General features: G+C 43.1%; 1 protein-coding gene across 5 annotated transcripts in view; it reads left to right on the top strand.

Annotated features, from left to right (window-relative positions):
* The first annotated feature begins 2038 nt into the window (after window positions 1–2038).
* Window positions 2039–17472, top strand: part of kif21a (kinesin family member 21A) — a 40143-nt gene continuing 24709 nt past the window's right edge. For 4 of the 5 annotated variants that reach the window (XM_080841935.1, XM_080841933.1, XM_080841932.1 and 1 more), the window contains exons 1-6: window positions 2039–2415; window positions 12307–12529; window positions 14904–15086; window positions 16146–16295; window positions 16491–16622; window positions 16959–17129. In XM_080841935.1, the coding sequence (XP_080698061.1) occupies window positions 2372–2415; window positions 12307–12529; window positions 14904–15086; window positions 16146–16295; window positions 16491–16622; window positions 16959–17129 (903 nt within the window). In that variant the 5' untranslated portion in view covers window positions 2039–2371. Of the gene's footprint in view, window positions 2416–4469; window positions 4542–12306; window positions 12530–14903; window positions 15087–16145; window positions 16296–16490; window positions 16623–16958; window positions 17130–17472 lie in introns of those variants that run through there. The other variant, XM_080841934.1, reaches the window with a different exon arrangement.

Genomic DNA, 17472 nt, shown 5'->3' with positions numbered 1-17472 from the left:
CTCAGCACCCTGGGAGAGAGGGCTTTCAGCTACATCGCCCCCAAGTTGTGGAATTCACTGCCAGACTACATAAAACACTGTGACTCAATTACTGACTTTAAAAGCAGACTTAAAACTAATTTCTTCAAGATAGCTTATGGACTGACTGACTGACTTTTATTTTTCTTATTTTTATTTATTTCTATGAGATGTTTTGTAATTCTCACAACCTGTTTGTGAAGTGACCTTGGGTGTCATGAAAGGCGCTTTAAATAAAATGTATTATTATTTATTATTATTATCATTGTTTATTCAGGGAGAATTGCCTTATGTCTCTCTGCCACTCCAACCCCTTGCGGTTGGGTTCCGCTGCTCTGCTGCTGTGGTTTTTTCTTCTTTCTTGATTTATTTTGCCCCTATGTTGGTGTGGTGGTTTTTCTTCCAGATTTTTCTGTCCTGCTGTCCTTTTCCTCCACTTTTTGGACTTTGTCTACCATTCTCTCAACCTCAGTTTTTTTGTTGTGTCTCTACTTCAGTTGTTCTTTTTCTTCCCTATTAATCTCTTTCTATCTTTCCATTTTCATCAGTTATACCTTTGTTGCTTTTCATGCTGTCTCTCTAGCCTTTCCTTTTCCATACTTCTCTCCCTCTCTCTCTCTCCATCCTGCTTCTCTCTCTCTCTCTCTCTCTCTCCATCCTGCTTATCTCTCTCTCTCTCTATCCTGCTTATCTCTCTCTCTCTCTCTCTCTATCCTGTTCCTCTAGTTGTTTCTACAGTGTTCTCTGTCTTTCATACAGCTCTTCTTCAATGTCTTAATGATAGTCTAGTGACGGTGAGGGAAATAATTGACGCCCTCCTATACCCTCATTTTCAATGTTCATAATTTTATGTTTTAGAGTCGACTAGAATAGATTTACATGCCTCAGTGACAGTGATTTCTCTCATACTGAACATCTCTGAACAGTTTTTCCCACTGGGTGTCAGTATTTCCTTTCTGAAGCACTTTGTTTTCATTCACAGTCTAAAGCCCTGAACAGGGCTGTCTCAAAACACCAGATACTTTTTATGGAACCCTAGATAATACTGAGAATGTGAATGGACTAGGGGAATACGTTGGGCTATATTCCCTGAGAAGTCACAAAGATCCCCACTCTGGAGAGCCCCATAAAGAGACATACTCATGTTGACGGGACAGACCTTGGACCTGACCCCAAACGTCCTGCTTAACTCACTTTTCAGTTGTCAAAGTTGCCAATCATCATCACAAAACTCAGAATACTGATGCACCCACATGTGATCTGTGTAAAATAACAAAGAGGGCTGAGAGTGTTTAAGTATGTCTTACTGATGAGGTTTACTGTCTTTTATTCAAAAGCAACAAATTACCCGATTACATAAAAGTATTTCTGATTCCATGTTTATAAATATGAGGGAGACAGAGAGGGTATCTAGGGGAAGTACAAGAGGGTGGGAATGATGCAATGTGGGTTAGTGTGAAATAGGGATAAACACAAACTACTTAATTTAAAATGTAAATGTATTAGTCTGTGAAGCTACACATTTAGACAAAGTAGGCAAACTTTGAACATCATAGAATGCCCACACGAGGGCGCACATACCATATGATACCTGATCACTGCTATTCTACTTTGCCTTATTCTAAGGCCTTCAATTGCAATTGTTATGCTGTACAGAGATAAGCAGAACAAAAATAAATGAATTAGGAATTCATCTCCATTCCACTTTGCCTAGACTACCACCTCTATTTCGCATGACATGTGTTTCAACCATACACCCCCACCTATGTAAAGATTTTACCCTGCAATGGCCGGGTATTCCTGGAACCGACTAATGCAACGCAAGATTTAATCTAATGTCTCTTGTCAAAATAGTGAAGGCTATTCTAGCTAGGCCATGATTAAAACAGTTTCATCGCATAGTGATGTCAACTCTGAACCATGAGAGTGTTCCGGCGCGGAGGGCGTGGTCTTGTGATGCATTGCGGCTCAGTTGCTGTAGCCGGTGAAACGTATGCCCAGTTAATGTGAGGAGTTGAGTTGCCTGTGGTCCACTCCCAGCGTCCACTGGACACCATGCTGAAATGAAATGATACGGCACGCCACCACTAGGCATTCCGCAAGACGAGAATGGAGGCAAAAGGGATCAGGAAAATATGCACCACTGCACGGGAGTACAGCCGTCTATTCTTTTAGGGCAGTCGTATAGTTTTTCAGCATGTATGGGGTAAAACAGAGGTGAGTTGGGCTGTTGATTGCCCTCTCACTGTTTTAGAAACTGCGCACACTCGCCTCATTGACGGCTGGGAAGCGCACCACTTGCGAGTCTAGACTGGTAAATATTTCCTCTCCGAAATCATAATACACGGAAATCATGACAACGGGACAAGACGAGAGCTCGGTTCGAGTGGCCCTACGGTAAGGTGCTGGCATCACCCTTGCTCAGTGATGCTGCAACGTAAGCTACCATATTTCAGAGACTAACTTGGCCTCTGTCTACCTGCCGCCACAAAACACGCATGTCTGTCAATACCAAGGGACTATTTATTTAAAAGCAGGTCTGCGTCTACTGCTCCAACCCTCAGTAGAAGTTACAATGATTTCATTGAAGAAAAGCCTGCATATATTTTCGTTTCTCTTACTATGGTTAGTGCACGGTGCTCTTTATTTTTTGCCTTCGTGTTCCTCGAGGAGATTTTCAGCCCAAATCCAAGCGATAAACGTTGGCATGGTCACGATAATTTGTTGTTTATGTTGATCACGTTAGTGACGGCGCAGGTGTCAGGGAGATGGAAAGATGATATCGATCACCGTGCCCCTCCGTACTCAGCTCAGGCCTAGCCAAGTGGCCCAGCGTCCTGATAAAGCCACGCAGCAACAAATAGGCTACACATCATGGGCCTTTGTAATCACTGAGTGACGAATTGAGTATTTATTTATTTCAGTTTAGTCTTTGCATATATTTAGGTCAGTGTAGCAAATGTGGAAGCTTGATTTCAAAGCAGGTGGTTGAACGGCGGGTAAATCAATGAAAGTAAAGCGTTATCGACCTTGTCAGGAACCTTCAGCCGGTTTAGGGGGCTCATACTGTCTAAATGTTCAAATGAATTAAGTTCTTATGGTGGTCACTGGGGTGTATTCTATGAAATGTCCTTAAGTTGGCGTAGCATAGTACCTTTTGCATGCAGACTCGCCATTGTGAACCAGTTCCAAAGGCAAAGACTCACCACCTGCTAGAAGTGCATACTTAATATTGCACGGTTCATAGTTTCTCCAAACCTTCAGTTTACTCTGTATCAGACCTTTGGGGGTGTGGAATTAAATTGGGACACAGAAACGGCCTAATGTAAATACATTCATTGCATTGAGTTATGTCATAGAGGGATCTCTCTGCCTCCCCTATAGCAACACAGGTTTATGAAATAAAGAATGTGTCCTCCATTGTGCAGCAGCAGAATTGGCAATTCATTTACAGAAATATTTTGCTTTATAGGCAAATTGATGATTGAATAGATGTCTCAATTTTCCTCCACTGTCCAGCTGGTGACTGGTGTCCATGGATTTCACCCTAAATTAGGCCCAGTGTCCTGAGGTCTGCCTCTTGGGGCCAGAATGGCTAGATGGAGAGACTCACAGAGAAACCTCAGAAGGGAATATCAGTGTTACTGAGTCTGTCCATTGAGTCTGTCCTGTCTTCAGGCTGTTGGAAGCTATTGGAAACGTGTCCATATTAAGGTTAACATATTGCAAAGATAGAAAGATGATTTAATCCTTCATAATGTAGCCTTAAATACAAAAATAAATTGTGATTCAGCAACTTATTCAATCAGTAGTATCGTAGTAGTGTCCTGCAGTGTTGACTACAGGGCCATAGCAGTCTCATTAACAAAATGGCTTTGCAGAGTATCAGTGCTGCACATTTGACCTAGCTGTGTGTCTCACAGCTTCTTACACGCTGTCAACACATAGTCCTCAAGCTCATAGTCGTCAGCTAGGCTCATCAACTGGTTTGGCTCACTTAGTTGCAAGTTCTGCTTGTTGAGTGTGTGGTTCTGACTGTGTGTCTTCCTGTAGAATAATTAAGTGTTCTTTTTTTTTTTAAAGATTTATTTTTCCGCTTTTATGCCTTTAAACGGACAGGATAGAAGAGAGAGACAGGAAATGAGCTGGAGAAAGATTCGGGAGAGGGATCTGGAAATGACCGCGGGTCGGACTCGAACCGGGTCCCCATGGGTATTCCAACCCACTTATGGTATAGGGCTGCTGCCGCTTGCGCCACAGCCCCCCATTAAGTGTTCTTTTATCTGAATTCTTACAATTCTGATCTGTGTCTGAAATTATGCTTTATTTAACTTTGTTAGCAAATACTTAATACTCATTGAACAAACAATGATAATCAAATGAAAAGACAAGATGATTTGATTGCTATTTTATAGCCTTCTACTGCTGAGAAACATATGTGATGTTGACAGTTTTTTCAGATTTGCTTTTGCATAAGGCTGGGGTAACAAGATTGACAGTACTGGTTGAACCAGCTGGAGGAGGTTAGTATGTACCTAGTCAATGTTTAAGATCCAAGAAATGCTACAATGAATGGACTGAAAAACAAAAGCCTTCATGAGCACATCATTCAGAATTGTATTTTTGTAGTATACAGTAGATATGTGGCCATCAAATAACATAATAATAATAATAATTATAATAATATTAATATAATACAATAATAATGCCTCTGTGTCCATGATGTAGGTACTCATGGTTTTAGCTGACCAATGACAAAGCGGTGACAGTGCAGTTTTAGTGTGGTGACAGACCTACTGTGGCCATTACTGGATGAGTCAGCGTCTCCAAGAACAACTGGCGTCTGCTCTGGCAAGGCATCCTTCTCAGGGCTGAATAGATAATGGATTTACATTGGATATGAAATCTCTTTCTTCAGCAAACACTTCTCCTTTTTATTCACATAACTTTGAATTGAAGTTACTAAGTCAATCCATGGGATAATGTATGCTACTTTAACTGTATATGGTTCTGATTCAGTGATCTAACAGCCTCAACCCAGTGCTAGGGATGAAGACTTTGAGTTTGCTGAAAAAATACTCTGTGATTGACTTAATCTGATTTCATGAGCAGTTAAAACATACAAAAGTTAAAAGTTCCTCCTGCTTTGGTAATGATTATTAGGTGTGACTGTATCTATGCTTGCACTGAAATATATGAGTGGTGGAAATCTTTCTGTATACAAATATATCCTATTTCCTAAATGTGTCCTAGAATATCCCTTTTCTGTGTATTTGTTTCGGTGTTTTCTTCTAACCGAGTCCCAAGCATAGCCCACAGTTAGTCTGAGGGTGTGCTAAAATAGACATCAACCTCTCCTGGAGGAGCACTGGGCCTTTGAGTTGACTCCAGTGCAGTAGGCATGTTTTGAGAGTTGAATCCCAAACAGTGTGAAAAACATGCAGCTGTGGAGGCTGTCAACCACTCATTTTTCTTTCATGTTCTTAAAAGGGCCAGATAAATACAAGCATGTCAACGCTTCATGTGCTACGCTTACAGAGCAAACAGTCTATGCTAAACAGATCAGGATAATTATACAGTGGCTGGCATGCATGCCCCACCCATCCTCTCCCTCGTATTTCACATTTCCCTGCTCCTGCTTTGAATGGTTGCAGTGTGCATCTAAGGTGAACTTAAGTCAAACAGCATTATCACATGTTAATGACTACTGGACATGCCCATGCACCAGAACATATAGAGGAAGCATATGTCTTCCCTTCAGTCGAGTACCTCTTTGCCTCTGAACTACTTCTGACCCCACCCAACACTTGAACAGTGTACACACCTGCAACCCCTCTGCTCCCTCTGCAGCCCGAACACTATGCTGTTAACAGGTTGCCCTTATGACCCCTGGCAGGAGGCGTTCATTGGCATGTACTAGTCATCTGTTACCATTCCTGAGTGTAATTCAATACTAGCAAAGGTTGAATTAGGCAAAGTGCTTCCTAAGAGGCCATGTACTTTTGTTTGTTGAAGTATTGTGGATATTGGAGTATTTACAACTTGCTGAAGGTTATTACATCTTTTGACTGCCATGCATCATCTAAAGGTTTTCAGGTTTTGTGATACCCCAAGAGCTGCACACACGCACACGCACACGCACACACACACACACAGTAGTTGCTGCCTGCTTTGTGTGGGATGGCACACTGTGGCCTGTCAGGGCTCTTGTTGACACCGAGGTGAGACTCCTCTCTCTGTCAGCTTGAGTAGCGGTGGCCTCTGCACTGGGGGGTGTGAGGCCTCATGAGTGCTGACAGCGGTTTTTATGGATGTTGATTCAGTCTAATTGAAATGTGTCATTACCCACCATTACATCTCTCGACATATAATGCCGATCATGTTTTGTGTTCAGCTGGTCACGCAGGAGCTGAAGGGATCCACAGGACTAGAGCCCCATACTGCTGACTTTATCCTCAAACTCAGCATTCACGGGATTAAGAGCAGATTAGAGTGGATACTCTGTTTTTTATGTCATTTTAGTGTACTAAAATGCATGCTACTCACTGGAGTGTGCTTGTTTACCCACATATCACTGTGTGATGAGGAGCACTGTATACCTGGAACATAGGCCTATACCTGCTGTTAATTGGGAACATGTCTTACTTTGTACTGTATACCAGTAGGCTACTCATTTTTTTTGACAGAAGTAAGTTGTCAAGCAAACATTAAATGAAAAGAAACAATTAACATAGCTTGTATTCCAATCACTGATTTGACTGGATATTGTGGTATATTGTGAATTATTCTGTGTAATTGTAGGGATGTATATTGAATCTACATATTAATGCATGTAGTGTAATCATCTCACATCTAGCGTCTAACCTCAGTGCAAATAGTGGTCAAGTCTCATAAGCAGTAGTTAGACATAAAGAGATAACTTAAACCTGTCATTTGGCTTGTGATTTGTGCCTTGAGGTGAAACAAACTTTGACATCGCCTGTAAACCAAATGCTTTCTCCCCCTACTTTAATGGCCTTAGGCTGAATAGTGAACACTTTGCCTGTTTGGGACTTGTTGGTACCTGCAGAACACAGAACATGCTTTTCTTGACCTACAGTTGCTGAAGACATGTGAGAATCATCCAGAAAGTGTTAAAGCAACAACACCACCACTGCACTGGGGGCACTGCACAGGTCTCAGTTCAGTGTTCACTAAGGTGTTGAGGAAGGGGAATGCCTCAGTGTGCTCCTGTATTATTCATCAGTCCAGTGAAGAAGGACCTCAACAATCTGACAGTTATCCAGCATGATGATACAAAAGCCCAAGCTGTTTAAATGCAATTTATATTTGCATCCTTTTATTATTTATTTGTTATTTGCATTTGCAAAAGATTAAAGTCCCTCTCCTAGCATTGATTTAACTGCTAAAACCTCATCTCTGTTCCTCAAAATCACATATTTAAAATTACATCTTTTTTTAAAAGCAAAAAATACCTTCATGGCCTTGATGTAGTATTCACAGAGTATGCAAATTAGTCCTGACTGTGTCGGCCGTCGGCTTGACTACCTAATAATGTGTGTTAATGTTAGATAACTTTGGTCCCGTCGCCAGCTCTGACTTTGATCGAAATGGGCCGTGAGGGAGTAATGTTTTTAACTCTGTCTCTGAGGAAAGCCATCTAGTTCATCATAAGTAATATCACACTGTTTGTACATGTATACTGATGTTACTTCTTCCTCCAGCCAGGCAAGTTGATAGGATTGGTTCCTTAGGTTTGTGTCGTATGAAGCCAAGGCTGTGGTTTGGAGACTGTTGCCCCTACTCCTGTTGCCCCTACTCTGCCTTAGCATGTGGTACCCTTATATTACTCATCTGAACCCCTGCCTATAGCCTATGGTATGCTAACACTTTGGAAAGCTATATGAAAGCAGTAATATTTGAGTTTTAAATTCTGTGGGGAGGAGTTCTTGCCATATCAAGAGGTCAGCAAAACAAGGACGGCCTTGTAGGCAGATCGATCTATTATTCTGCACTGCAGCCTGTTGTGCAGCCTGTGAATAACAATGAACTAAGCTTGAGGGAGCTGAGCTTGTTTGCTATAAAACAGATAGAAGTTGAGATGTGAACTGAAAGCTTGTTTGTTGTACAGGTTGTTCAGAAGGGATACTTACTCTTGAGGTAATGCTTTTACCGTAATGTTCTTTAAGGTTACTTGCAGCTCAGTTTTATGAAAGTTTAAATAGTCTGTGAGAGCAAAACTTCAATCCTGATATTGTCTGATTTACTATGAGTACTCTCAGTCTATGCAGACCTGTTTTATCTGCACCCATACACGCCTTGATAGTGTACCCTTTATTTGGAAGGCCCTGCCTTTGTGTCTTGTATAGAAGAATGTACTTGGCAGAAGCAAATCATTTGACATCTCAAATGGCATTATTCTACCAACACAGGAAGTCTCACAACGTATAGCATAAGGGTTATGCTGTTTTTCACTTTCACGTTACAAGCATTAACCACGGTGTGACCTTTGTTCTGGATGAACCAGTCCTGAAATAGAGTAGCCATCCTGTGGAGCTGCCATCTATCTGACCTGGTCCAAACGGGCCTAACCTCTGACCTGCAAGCTGTAAATGGAAGCTCATGATTGGTTGTGATGCAAATAGCTTGCTCATCAGTGAACCTCTAGGTGCAAACATACTCACATCCCCTCAAACATTATTCACTCCAATCAGGAGACTCTTTAGACCGGTGCCAAAAAGACAACCGCACTGCTACAACTATGCTGATGTGTTGTGCAGCATTTCTATTTTGAAGTAGCTGCATTCTCAAATCAAATACATTTTCATGGAATATGTTCATATGGAGTAGAAATAAACGCCCACTAGCTGCCCAGGCTATTCACTATTTTGGTTTGTACTCAGAAACCCACACACCCTGAACACCCCCGACTTTACAACCCAAATACACCGGTTAGCAAGCTTGCTACCCTTAATCAGTATCAACTGTTTTAGTGGTGTTGGTGTTTGCAAGACAAGTTTGTTGGCTTTTAGCTACCCAGGCAGCAAGCATATATCGGTCCACCAGTGGATTTTGGTCGGCACCTCAATGGTGGCTTGCCACTTCTGGTCGGATTTTTGACCACCACCAGTTTTAGTGTTTAACCCGGTGTGTATATTAAGAAAATAAAATGTTATCAATTCATGGAATTTCTAGGCCATATCCTTAGCATAGTCTACAAACATTTATAACATCTATAACAGCTAAACAAATGTGATGGGTTGGTGAAAATGAATGAAGACGTATAAGTAATGAAACATTTTTTTAAAGCAAGTGGCAAAACGGTGGGCCAGTTTGTCTGCCCAAAAACCGATGGGCAAAGGCCAGCAGAGCGCCAGCTTTGCCCCCAGTGGGCAGACAGTGGTCCACTGGCCATCTGCTATCTGGGGTAGTCAGCTAGTTTTAGACTCAAACTGAAGATTGCCTCTTCAAACATGAGATGTTTCACATATGAGGTGTCCTTCAGGCAAGTGCTGGTTGGTCTTGCCAAATGATGATGTGACACCAGACAGCTCTGTGGCTGTCTTCCTTTCTTCATGGCATTGTACCTGCTCATGATGCTCAGGTCTCAGGTTCCCCCTGCAAGCCTCAGCCTGTTCTTCCGGAGAGATGGAGAGCAAATTCACTAGATGTGAGAAAGAAGAGGGATAATCAGGATTTTGGGATAAGCTAGGAACTCGGTCGGAGAGGAGATCTAGACAGAGCAGGATTACACAGACAACTAGAGAGGAAACAGGCTGAAATAGAGATCAAAAGAAACCGCGCTAATGGAGTGGTTTAGTTCCATCTGTTTCACAAAATGCAAGAAGGATTCAGTGTGATCCTTGGTTGTCTCTATAAGGATCAAACGAGTATGAATCTTAACCCTGAAATGCACAATGGTAATGTCCGCCCTTTTAAAGCAGCAATAAGTAGTTTTGTTCAAAAACTAGCAAGCTAACTACCTTAACACTAATCAGTCTATACCCCTCGTCCGGGATATTTTTTTGTGTGTGTCAAAAACAATGAAAGGCTCCGGGAGTTTTCGTCTTAGAGACATAAAAAGAACAACCACGGAAACATTGAACCCTTTTCTTTTATAATATATACAGTTCAAAAATGTAAAATAAATAAGCACTTTGTCAGGGGAATAGAACTGATGTGTTGCACTTTTCGGCATCTGAGTGGGGTTTCTGCTGCTAAGGACCCACCCATTAGCAAATGACAGCTATTCATATGATAAGGGGATGGTGATTCAGTGATCTCCATTGGGTCATGGTGTGGCAAGATCACCTCAGGGGGTAGTGGGCCACAAAGACATTCTAGGGCCATTAGGCAATGCCCTTTGTCTTTGACGAAGGTGTCACAGGTTTGTTCACACCAACTCATCAATATGCATTTGTAGGGACACAGACTTAGGAATGGCAAAGGACACTCTGAAATTATAAATATGTGGTAGTGAAATAAAACACACTTTCTGAATGCTAAACTAACATGTGTTTAGCCAACACCTATGTTTACAAGCTCAGAAATAAAAAGTCTTTAAAATCTTTACAATGTGTTTTTGTACAAAGTCTGAGCACTTTTGAAACAAGGTTTTTCCAAGGATATGTTTACATACTTTTTTTTACTACATTCCTTTTACTTACATGATATTATTGCTGAGGTTTTTGAGAATAGAATCATATATTCCATCCAGCATCAATGTTTTTAGTTAAGGGGAATGTACAAAAACGTCTAAAAGGCCTTGGACTGTAGAGTGTTAAAGGCATGCAAACACAATCAACAGACCAGTTGGCACTGATATTAGTTTGCCAACACACTGACTGGTGTCTTTTGGCAGTGTAGCTGGCAATATCATGCTGTTTACAGCTTTTCTACCATTTTTGCAGGGTTTTCCAGCTTGGAACATATAACTACATAGTGCATATCCTGGATGGTTAGTGGGAAAGACACAAGTGTTCATCTGTCTTTTACATGACCTTGCTATCAAAATGAATTTGAGGATGGTACCAAAACTAGTTGCCTGTAAAACCAAACCTCAAGAAGTGTCAAATTGTTGCATAGTGTTGCTTTAAGATTGTGTTTGTGGAGTATCCCAAAGCTGCAGATAGCCAGTAAGACCTTCTTACCTCAACATCTCTCTTTACATCAAATGCTTAGGGTTCTAATCCCATTTTGAATGTTAGTTATATTTTACCATGACCTGTATCAATTTCACAGACATTTTCAGAAGTGACTTACAATTCGGTCCAGTTTGGAGTTCAGAACCAAAACTGCCAGGTTAGCTAGTTTTGTCCAGATGTCAGTGGAGGATTGGCACTTGTTCTGTCTTTCTGTAGAGAGCATCCCTGAGCCTAGACTCAAAGAAGTGCACATAGAGCCTGTCCTCTGCCTGTCCTCTCACATCCCTTCATTCCTTCTTTCTTCGAGCTTGATCTCTCCCTCTCCCTCCCTCTTTTCACGGTCCAGTGCGAAACTGTGCCAATGGCCAGGTCCTGTGTCACCCACAGACACAATGGAGGCACTGTTGTTCTCCCAGCACTGATTGTCCCCTCTGCCCAGAGCTCAACAAAGCTGCTGTTATGCAGCCTGGGATAGGCAGATGAAGGGCCCAGGAGGGTCCGGTGGCTCTCTTGGCCACTGCTTTACTTCCATTATGGGCTGATTTCGGTTTTCAACACTTTATTTGCTCTTAGATTGAGCCAGATTTATGACTTAACCTTCATGCAGGACAGACAATATGCACTGAAACAGAGGCATCTTTAGGTAAAGGAATGTTGTGATCTGAATCTGTATCTGAGTCCTTTAAAAGTACACCTGTAGGTTTTAGTTTGTCTGTCTGAACTGAATATTCAGCCCCAGAAGCATCACCTGATGAAAAATGACTAGACATTAATTATACTAGCTACTTAACAGAAACAAAAACTCATGTTAATCATATTAAAAATGCGTTTGGATTTGAATCTCTCATTGCTAATAAGTTTACAACCTTTCTGGGGTGACAGTGATGCAGGAGGTAAAGGAGCCGTTTAGGAATCCGAAGTTTAGTTAGTTCCATTCCCCACTCCTTTTTACCGAGTGTATAAGGGTCCCTGAGCAAGACACTGAATAAATGCAATTACTTTGTACCTGCTAAATGACAAAATGTAAACATTTAAAAATGTAAACAAACCTGGCTATGGTGCGTAAATGCTTATGAGGGCCTCAGTTTGAAAGAGGGCTTGAGGAAGCACTAGCATTTAAATGTTTCTGTCTCTTTTCTGTTAGGATTCGTCCACAGTTGGCCCGAGAGAAGATTGAGGGATGTCACATCTGCACATTTGTGAGCCCTGGGGAGCCCATGGTCATGCTGGGAAAGGACAAGGCCTTCACATACGACTATGTGTTCGACATGGACTCCCAACAGGACAACATCTATGGCAACTGCACAGAGAAGCTGATTGAGGGCTGCTTCGAGGGCTACAATGCCACCATATTTGCCTATGGACAGGTTAGTGAGCAGGAATGCTGAAGAAGGCTCAGAGCAAACATGTGCCTTTGTGCCCTATTTCAACCTGAACTTATAGCAAACACATTCACATCTTCAGCAAATCCTGGTCAAATTAGAATTTTTCACCAAAGTTCCTGTTCTCCCATTTTCTTAAATGTACTCAGAAAGCTAATACAGCGCAGCAAAGATGAAGGAGTGATGTAGGGTTTCTGTGATGGAGTGATGTAGGATTTCTGTGATGGGCTGTATACAGATGAAGGAGTGATATAGGGTTTCTGTGATGGAGTGATGTAGGATTTCTGTGATGGGCTGTATACAGATGAAGGAGTGATATAGGGTTTCTGTGATGGCTGTACACAGATGAAGGAGTGATGTAGATGAAGGAGTGATGTAGGGTTTCTGTGATAAAGGAGTGATGTAGGGTTTCTGTGATGGAGTGATGTAGGATTTCTGTGATGGGCTGTATACAGATGAAGGAGTGATGTAGGGTTTCTGTGATGGGCTGTATACAGATGAAGGAGTGATGTAGGGTTTCTGTGATGGGCTGTATACAGATGAAGGAGTGATGTAGGGTTTCTGTGATGGAGTGATGTAGGATTTCTGTGATGGGCTGTACATAGATGAAGGAGTGATGTAGGGTTTCTGTGATGGGCTGTATACAGATGAAGGAGTGATGTAGGGTTTCTGTGATAAAGGAGTGATGTAGGGTTTCTGTGATGGTGTGATGTAGGATTTCTGTGATGGGCTGTACATAGATGAAGGAGTGATGTAGGGTTTCTGTGATGGGCTGTATACAGATGAAGGAGTGATGTAGGGTTTCTGTGATAAAGGAGTGATGTAGGGTTTCTGTGATGGAGTGATGTAGGATTTCTGTGATGGACTGTACACAGATGAAGGAGTGATGTGGGGTTTCTGTGATGGACTGTACATAGATGAAGGAGTGATGTAGGGTTTCTGTGATGGACTGTACATAGATGAAGGAGTGATGTAGGGTTTCTGTGATGGGCTGTACATAGATGAAGGAGTGATGTAGGGTTTCTGTGATGGGCTGTATACAGATGAAGGAGTGATGTAGGGTTTCTGTGATAAAGGAGTGATGTAGGGTTTCTGTGATGGAGTGATGTAGGGTTTCTGTGATGGAGTGATGTAGGGTTTCTGTGATGGGCTGTACACAGATGAAGAGGTGTTGTGGGGTTTCTGTGATGGCTGTACATAGATGAAGGAGTGATGTAGGGTTTCTGTGATGGACTGTATACAGATGAAGGAGTGATGTAGGGTTTCTGTGATGGACTGTACACAGATGAAGGAGTGATGTAGGGTTTCTGTGATGGCTGTACATAGATGAAGAGGTGTTGTGGGGTTTCTGTGATGGCTGTACACAGGGGGACAAGCGTCTGTCTCTTCCAGCTGACTCAGCAGTGGCAGTCAGTAATCCCATGTGTTTACAGAGATGAGCCTCTCCCTCCATTTCCCTGTCAAATCCTGCTGATTACTCTCTCCTCCAAGCGTCCTGCATTTCGACTTTTCATTTGCCCTCTCTCTCTCTCTCTCTCTCTATCTTTCTGTCTGTCTGGCTTACACTGTCTCTCTTTAAAGATCCTCCCACAGAGGATGACAAGTTTAGCTCCAGCAGCTCCCTTCCTTACTTTCCCCCTCACTGAAGTTGCCATGACAACCAGTCTGTGTGGCTCACTCAGAGGGATTTAATTATGGTGTAGTGGTAGGCGGAGCTGTAGTGAGTGGAACTTCCCGGAAGCATTAAGAGCACACTTCATCTGTATCCATGTATATTTCATATTTCATCCCCCTCCACCATGCGGTAGACATCAGTGATGACCTACATCCCAGGAGCTGCTCTGCTCTCCCCAGCGAGCCCATTCCACCAGCCCCATTCCACCAGCCCCACGTCTGCCTGCCTGCCTGCCTGCCTCCCTGCCTGCCTGCCTCCCGCTCATCCCTGTCCTCTTCCGTGTGCTAATCCCGGCTTTGTAGCAGCTCCGCTGTGTGACCTCAGCCCCCAGGCCATGAATGCCACCTCTGGAGAATCGTCACTTTCACTGTCATGACTTTGTCTGCATGATTGTTGTCTTTTAGGCTTGAACTTTTTATACTCTTAGTAGATTTATGAAGGGGTACACCTCACATAATGTCCTTTTTTGGCTCATGATCTGTAATAACTTGTTTATCTCACAACACTGTGCTAGATTTCGATTATACCAGTATTACTGAAATGTGTGTCAACAGATACTTAGCAAGCTATGATTTTCCCCCAACTCCAACTCCTGGTTCTACACAAGACAAGCATGTCCCCCAGGAGGGAAGCTGCTGGAAATAAGATCCAGTTTGAACTCCTCTCTGTTGTCTTATCACACAGACTGGCTCTGGGAAGACGTACACCATGGGCACGGGCTTCGATGTCAACATCATGGATGAGGAGAAGGGCATCATCCCACGGGCAGTCACCCACCTCTTCCAGGGCATCGAGCAGCGGAAGCAGGCCGCTGTCGAACAGGGACGCCCTGTGCCTGAGTTCAAGATCAACGCCCAGTTCTTGGAGGTACAAGAGCATGCTGAGATTTGGTCTTCCGCATAGGACCAATGCACAGGACTGTTGTTTTGATTAGCCTCTGAATTCAGCTGCTCTAGGTTTGACCCTAATGCATTTGAGCAAAGAGGGCTTTCAGGTTATTTATTCTGTTTATTGTGTTATCATGCCAAGCCGGCTCTGGCATTGTCAGTTAGCTGTGTGAGCCTTTACAGCACTGCCAACTCTCTGTCCACTGTAAGGGCCTCAGTCCTGAGTTCCAAATGTGCGTCCACTGTAAGGGCCTCAGTCCTGAGCTCCAACTGTGCGTCCACTGTTAGGGCTTCAGTCCTGAGTTCCATGACAGGTCTCTTGGGTTCACGGGTCTATTTCGGTCCCAGTTTATTGAGGATGGGTGTTATTTATCGTGTCCTTTCCCCTCCTCCCGCCTCGCTCTCCTTCTTAAATTAACCTCTGACAAGTGTCTCCCTCAGCTGTTTTACAGGGGCAAGAGAGCGTGGGGTTAGGCAGGAGGGTTAGTTGGGGGAGAGAGACATGGGGAGCTTATTAGTCAAGCACTATACTTTCAATGTCCATCATGTTGACATAGCCTCCTCCTTATATTATATGTTTTGAAAATCTCTTCAGGATGTTCCTAGTAGACATAAGGGTTTCTTCTCAAACTGTAGTTCTTGTAGTTTACACAGCAGTGATGTTTATGTATATGATGTATACCTTATCTGTAATGTAGGAACCTTTTCTTATATGATTTGTTGAATGAATTTAAATGCAATAGTGTGTGTGTGTGTGTGTGTGTGTGTGTGTTCTTGTGTGTGTGTGTGTGTGTGTGTGTGTGTGTGTGTGTGTGTGTGCTCGTGTGTGTGTGTGTGTGTGTGTGTGTGTGTGTGTGTTCTTGTATGTGTGTGTGTGTGTGTGTGTGTGTGTGTGTGTGTGTGTGTGTGTGTGTGTGTGTGTGTGTGTGTGTGTGTGTGTGTGTGTGTGTGTGTGTGTGTGTGTGTGTGTGTGTGTGTGTGTGTGTGTGTGTGTGTGTGTGTGTGTGTGTGTGTGTGTGTGTGTGTCGGTTTGGTGCAGCTGTATAATGAAGAGGTGCTGGATCTCTTTGACTCCACACGGGATATGGAGGCACGGAAACAGAAGTCTCACATAAAGATCCATGAAGATGCTAATGGAGGGATCTACACAGTGGGGGTGACCACGCGCACGGTCTCATCAGAAGCTGAGGTACGGAGATGGCAAAATGGGACCCATCTTTATCTACTGTGTATCTGAAAGAAGTGGAAACCTTTCTTAAATCAACGCGTTCTAAAACTTAACATCAAAAGTTGAGTGTTTGTGTCATGTGTAGTTATTTCTCTCTCTCTCTCCCTCCCTGTGTGTGTGTGCGTGTGCGTGTGCGTGTGCGTGTGTGTGGCTCAGATGTTGCAGTGTCTGAAGCTGGGTGCCCTCTCCCGCAGCACAGCCAGCACCCAGATGAATGTCCAGAGCTCCCGCTCCCATGCCATCTTCACCATCCACCTGTGCCAAGTGCGCGTCTGCACCAGTGACAATGTAGGCTCACTGTCCCCCTGCACCGTTTCAGAAAGCAGTCACTGGAACATTTGATGCCCATCTAACTTGATGTTCCTTCAATCGAGATCATAATGTCAAATTTTTCAAACATCATTCATTTAAAAGGGGTTAACTGCCTAATTATGATTTTTCCACAGTATGTTTGGTGTGTGGTTCAAATGTGAAAATCTTGCATTGGTAATTGGAGCTAATATTAGATGTACACATGCAACACATGTAGGTACTGTATGCTGCTGTGATAGTCAAGCCAGTCTGTCAGGCATAGAGGTGGTCATAGAGGTGGTCATAGACTGTTTCTTTCCTTGTGCTGTGAAGCAAGGTGATGAGACTGACAATCGTCTGGCAGAGGGCTCGTCTGAGATGGATGAGTTTGAAACCCTCACAGCCAAGTTTCACTTTGTGGACCTGGCCGGTTCTGAGCGCCTGAAGCGGACCGGAGCCACGGGGGACCGAGCCAAAGAGGGCATCTCCATCAACTGTGGCCTGGTGAGGCTCAGGGCAATCTCTAGTCTTTTTTCTGGTGCAGTCTGACTTATCTATGTTAAGTGTATTGCAGCAAAGACATTGAGGTTCTTTTGAAGTGATATATAAAATGATGGGAGTTTTTCAGCCAGTGAAGGTTGATTTCTTTACAGATGCCTTTCTATTGATTGGGTGTGTTTATGCACTGCTCATGCTGGCAGGAAGCTGTACTGTCTACGAAAGGATTCCATGTTTCCAGCCTCTATCCTTTTTTGTTGACTTGATGGCCATCTAGTGGCCACAAGTGACATTGAATTCTTCAAGCAGTTGAAAGTGTATATAATTGACCATGTCTAGAGGTTTAGTT

Source organism: Sprattus sprattus (assembly GCF_963457725.1).
Source record: "Sprattus sprattus genome assembly, chromosome: 7".
In the NCBI taxonomy this organism is placed as follows: Eukaryota; Metazoa; Chordata; class Actinopteri; order Clupeiformes; family Clupeidae; genus Sprattus; species Sprattus sprattus.
This window is presented reverse-complemented; position numbering and strand designations above follow the sequence as displayed.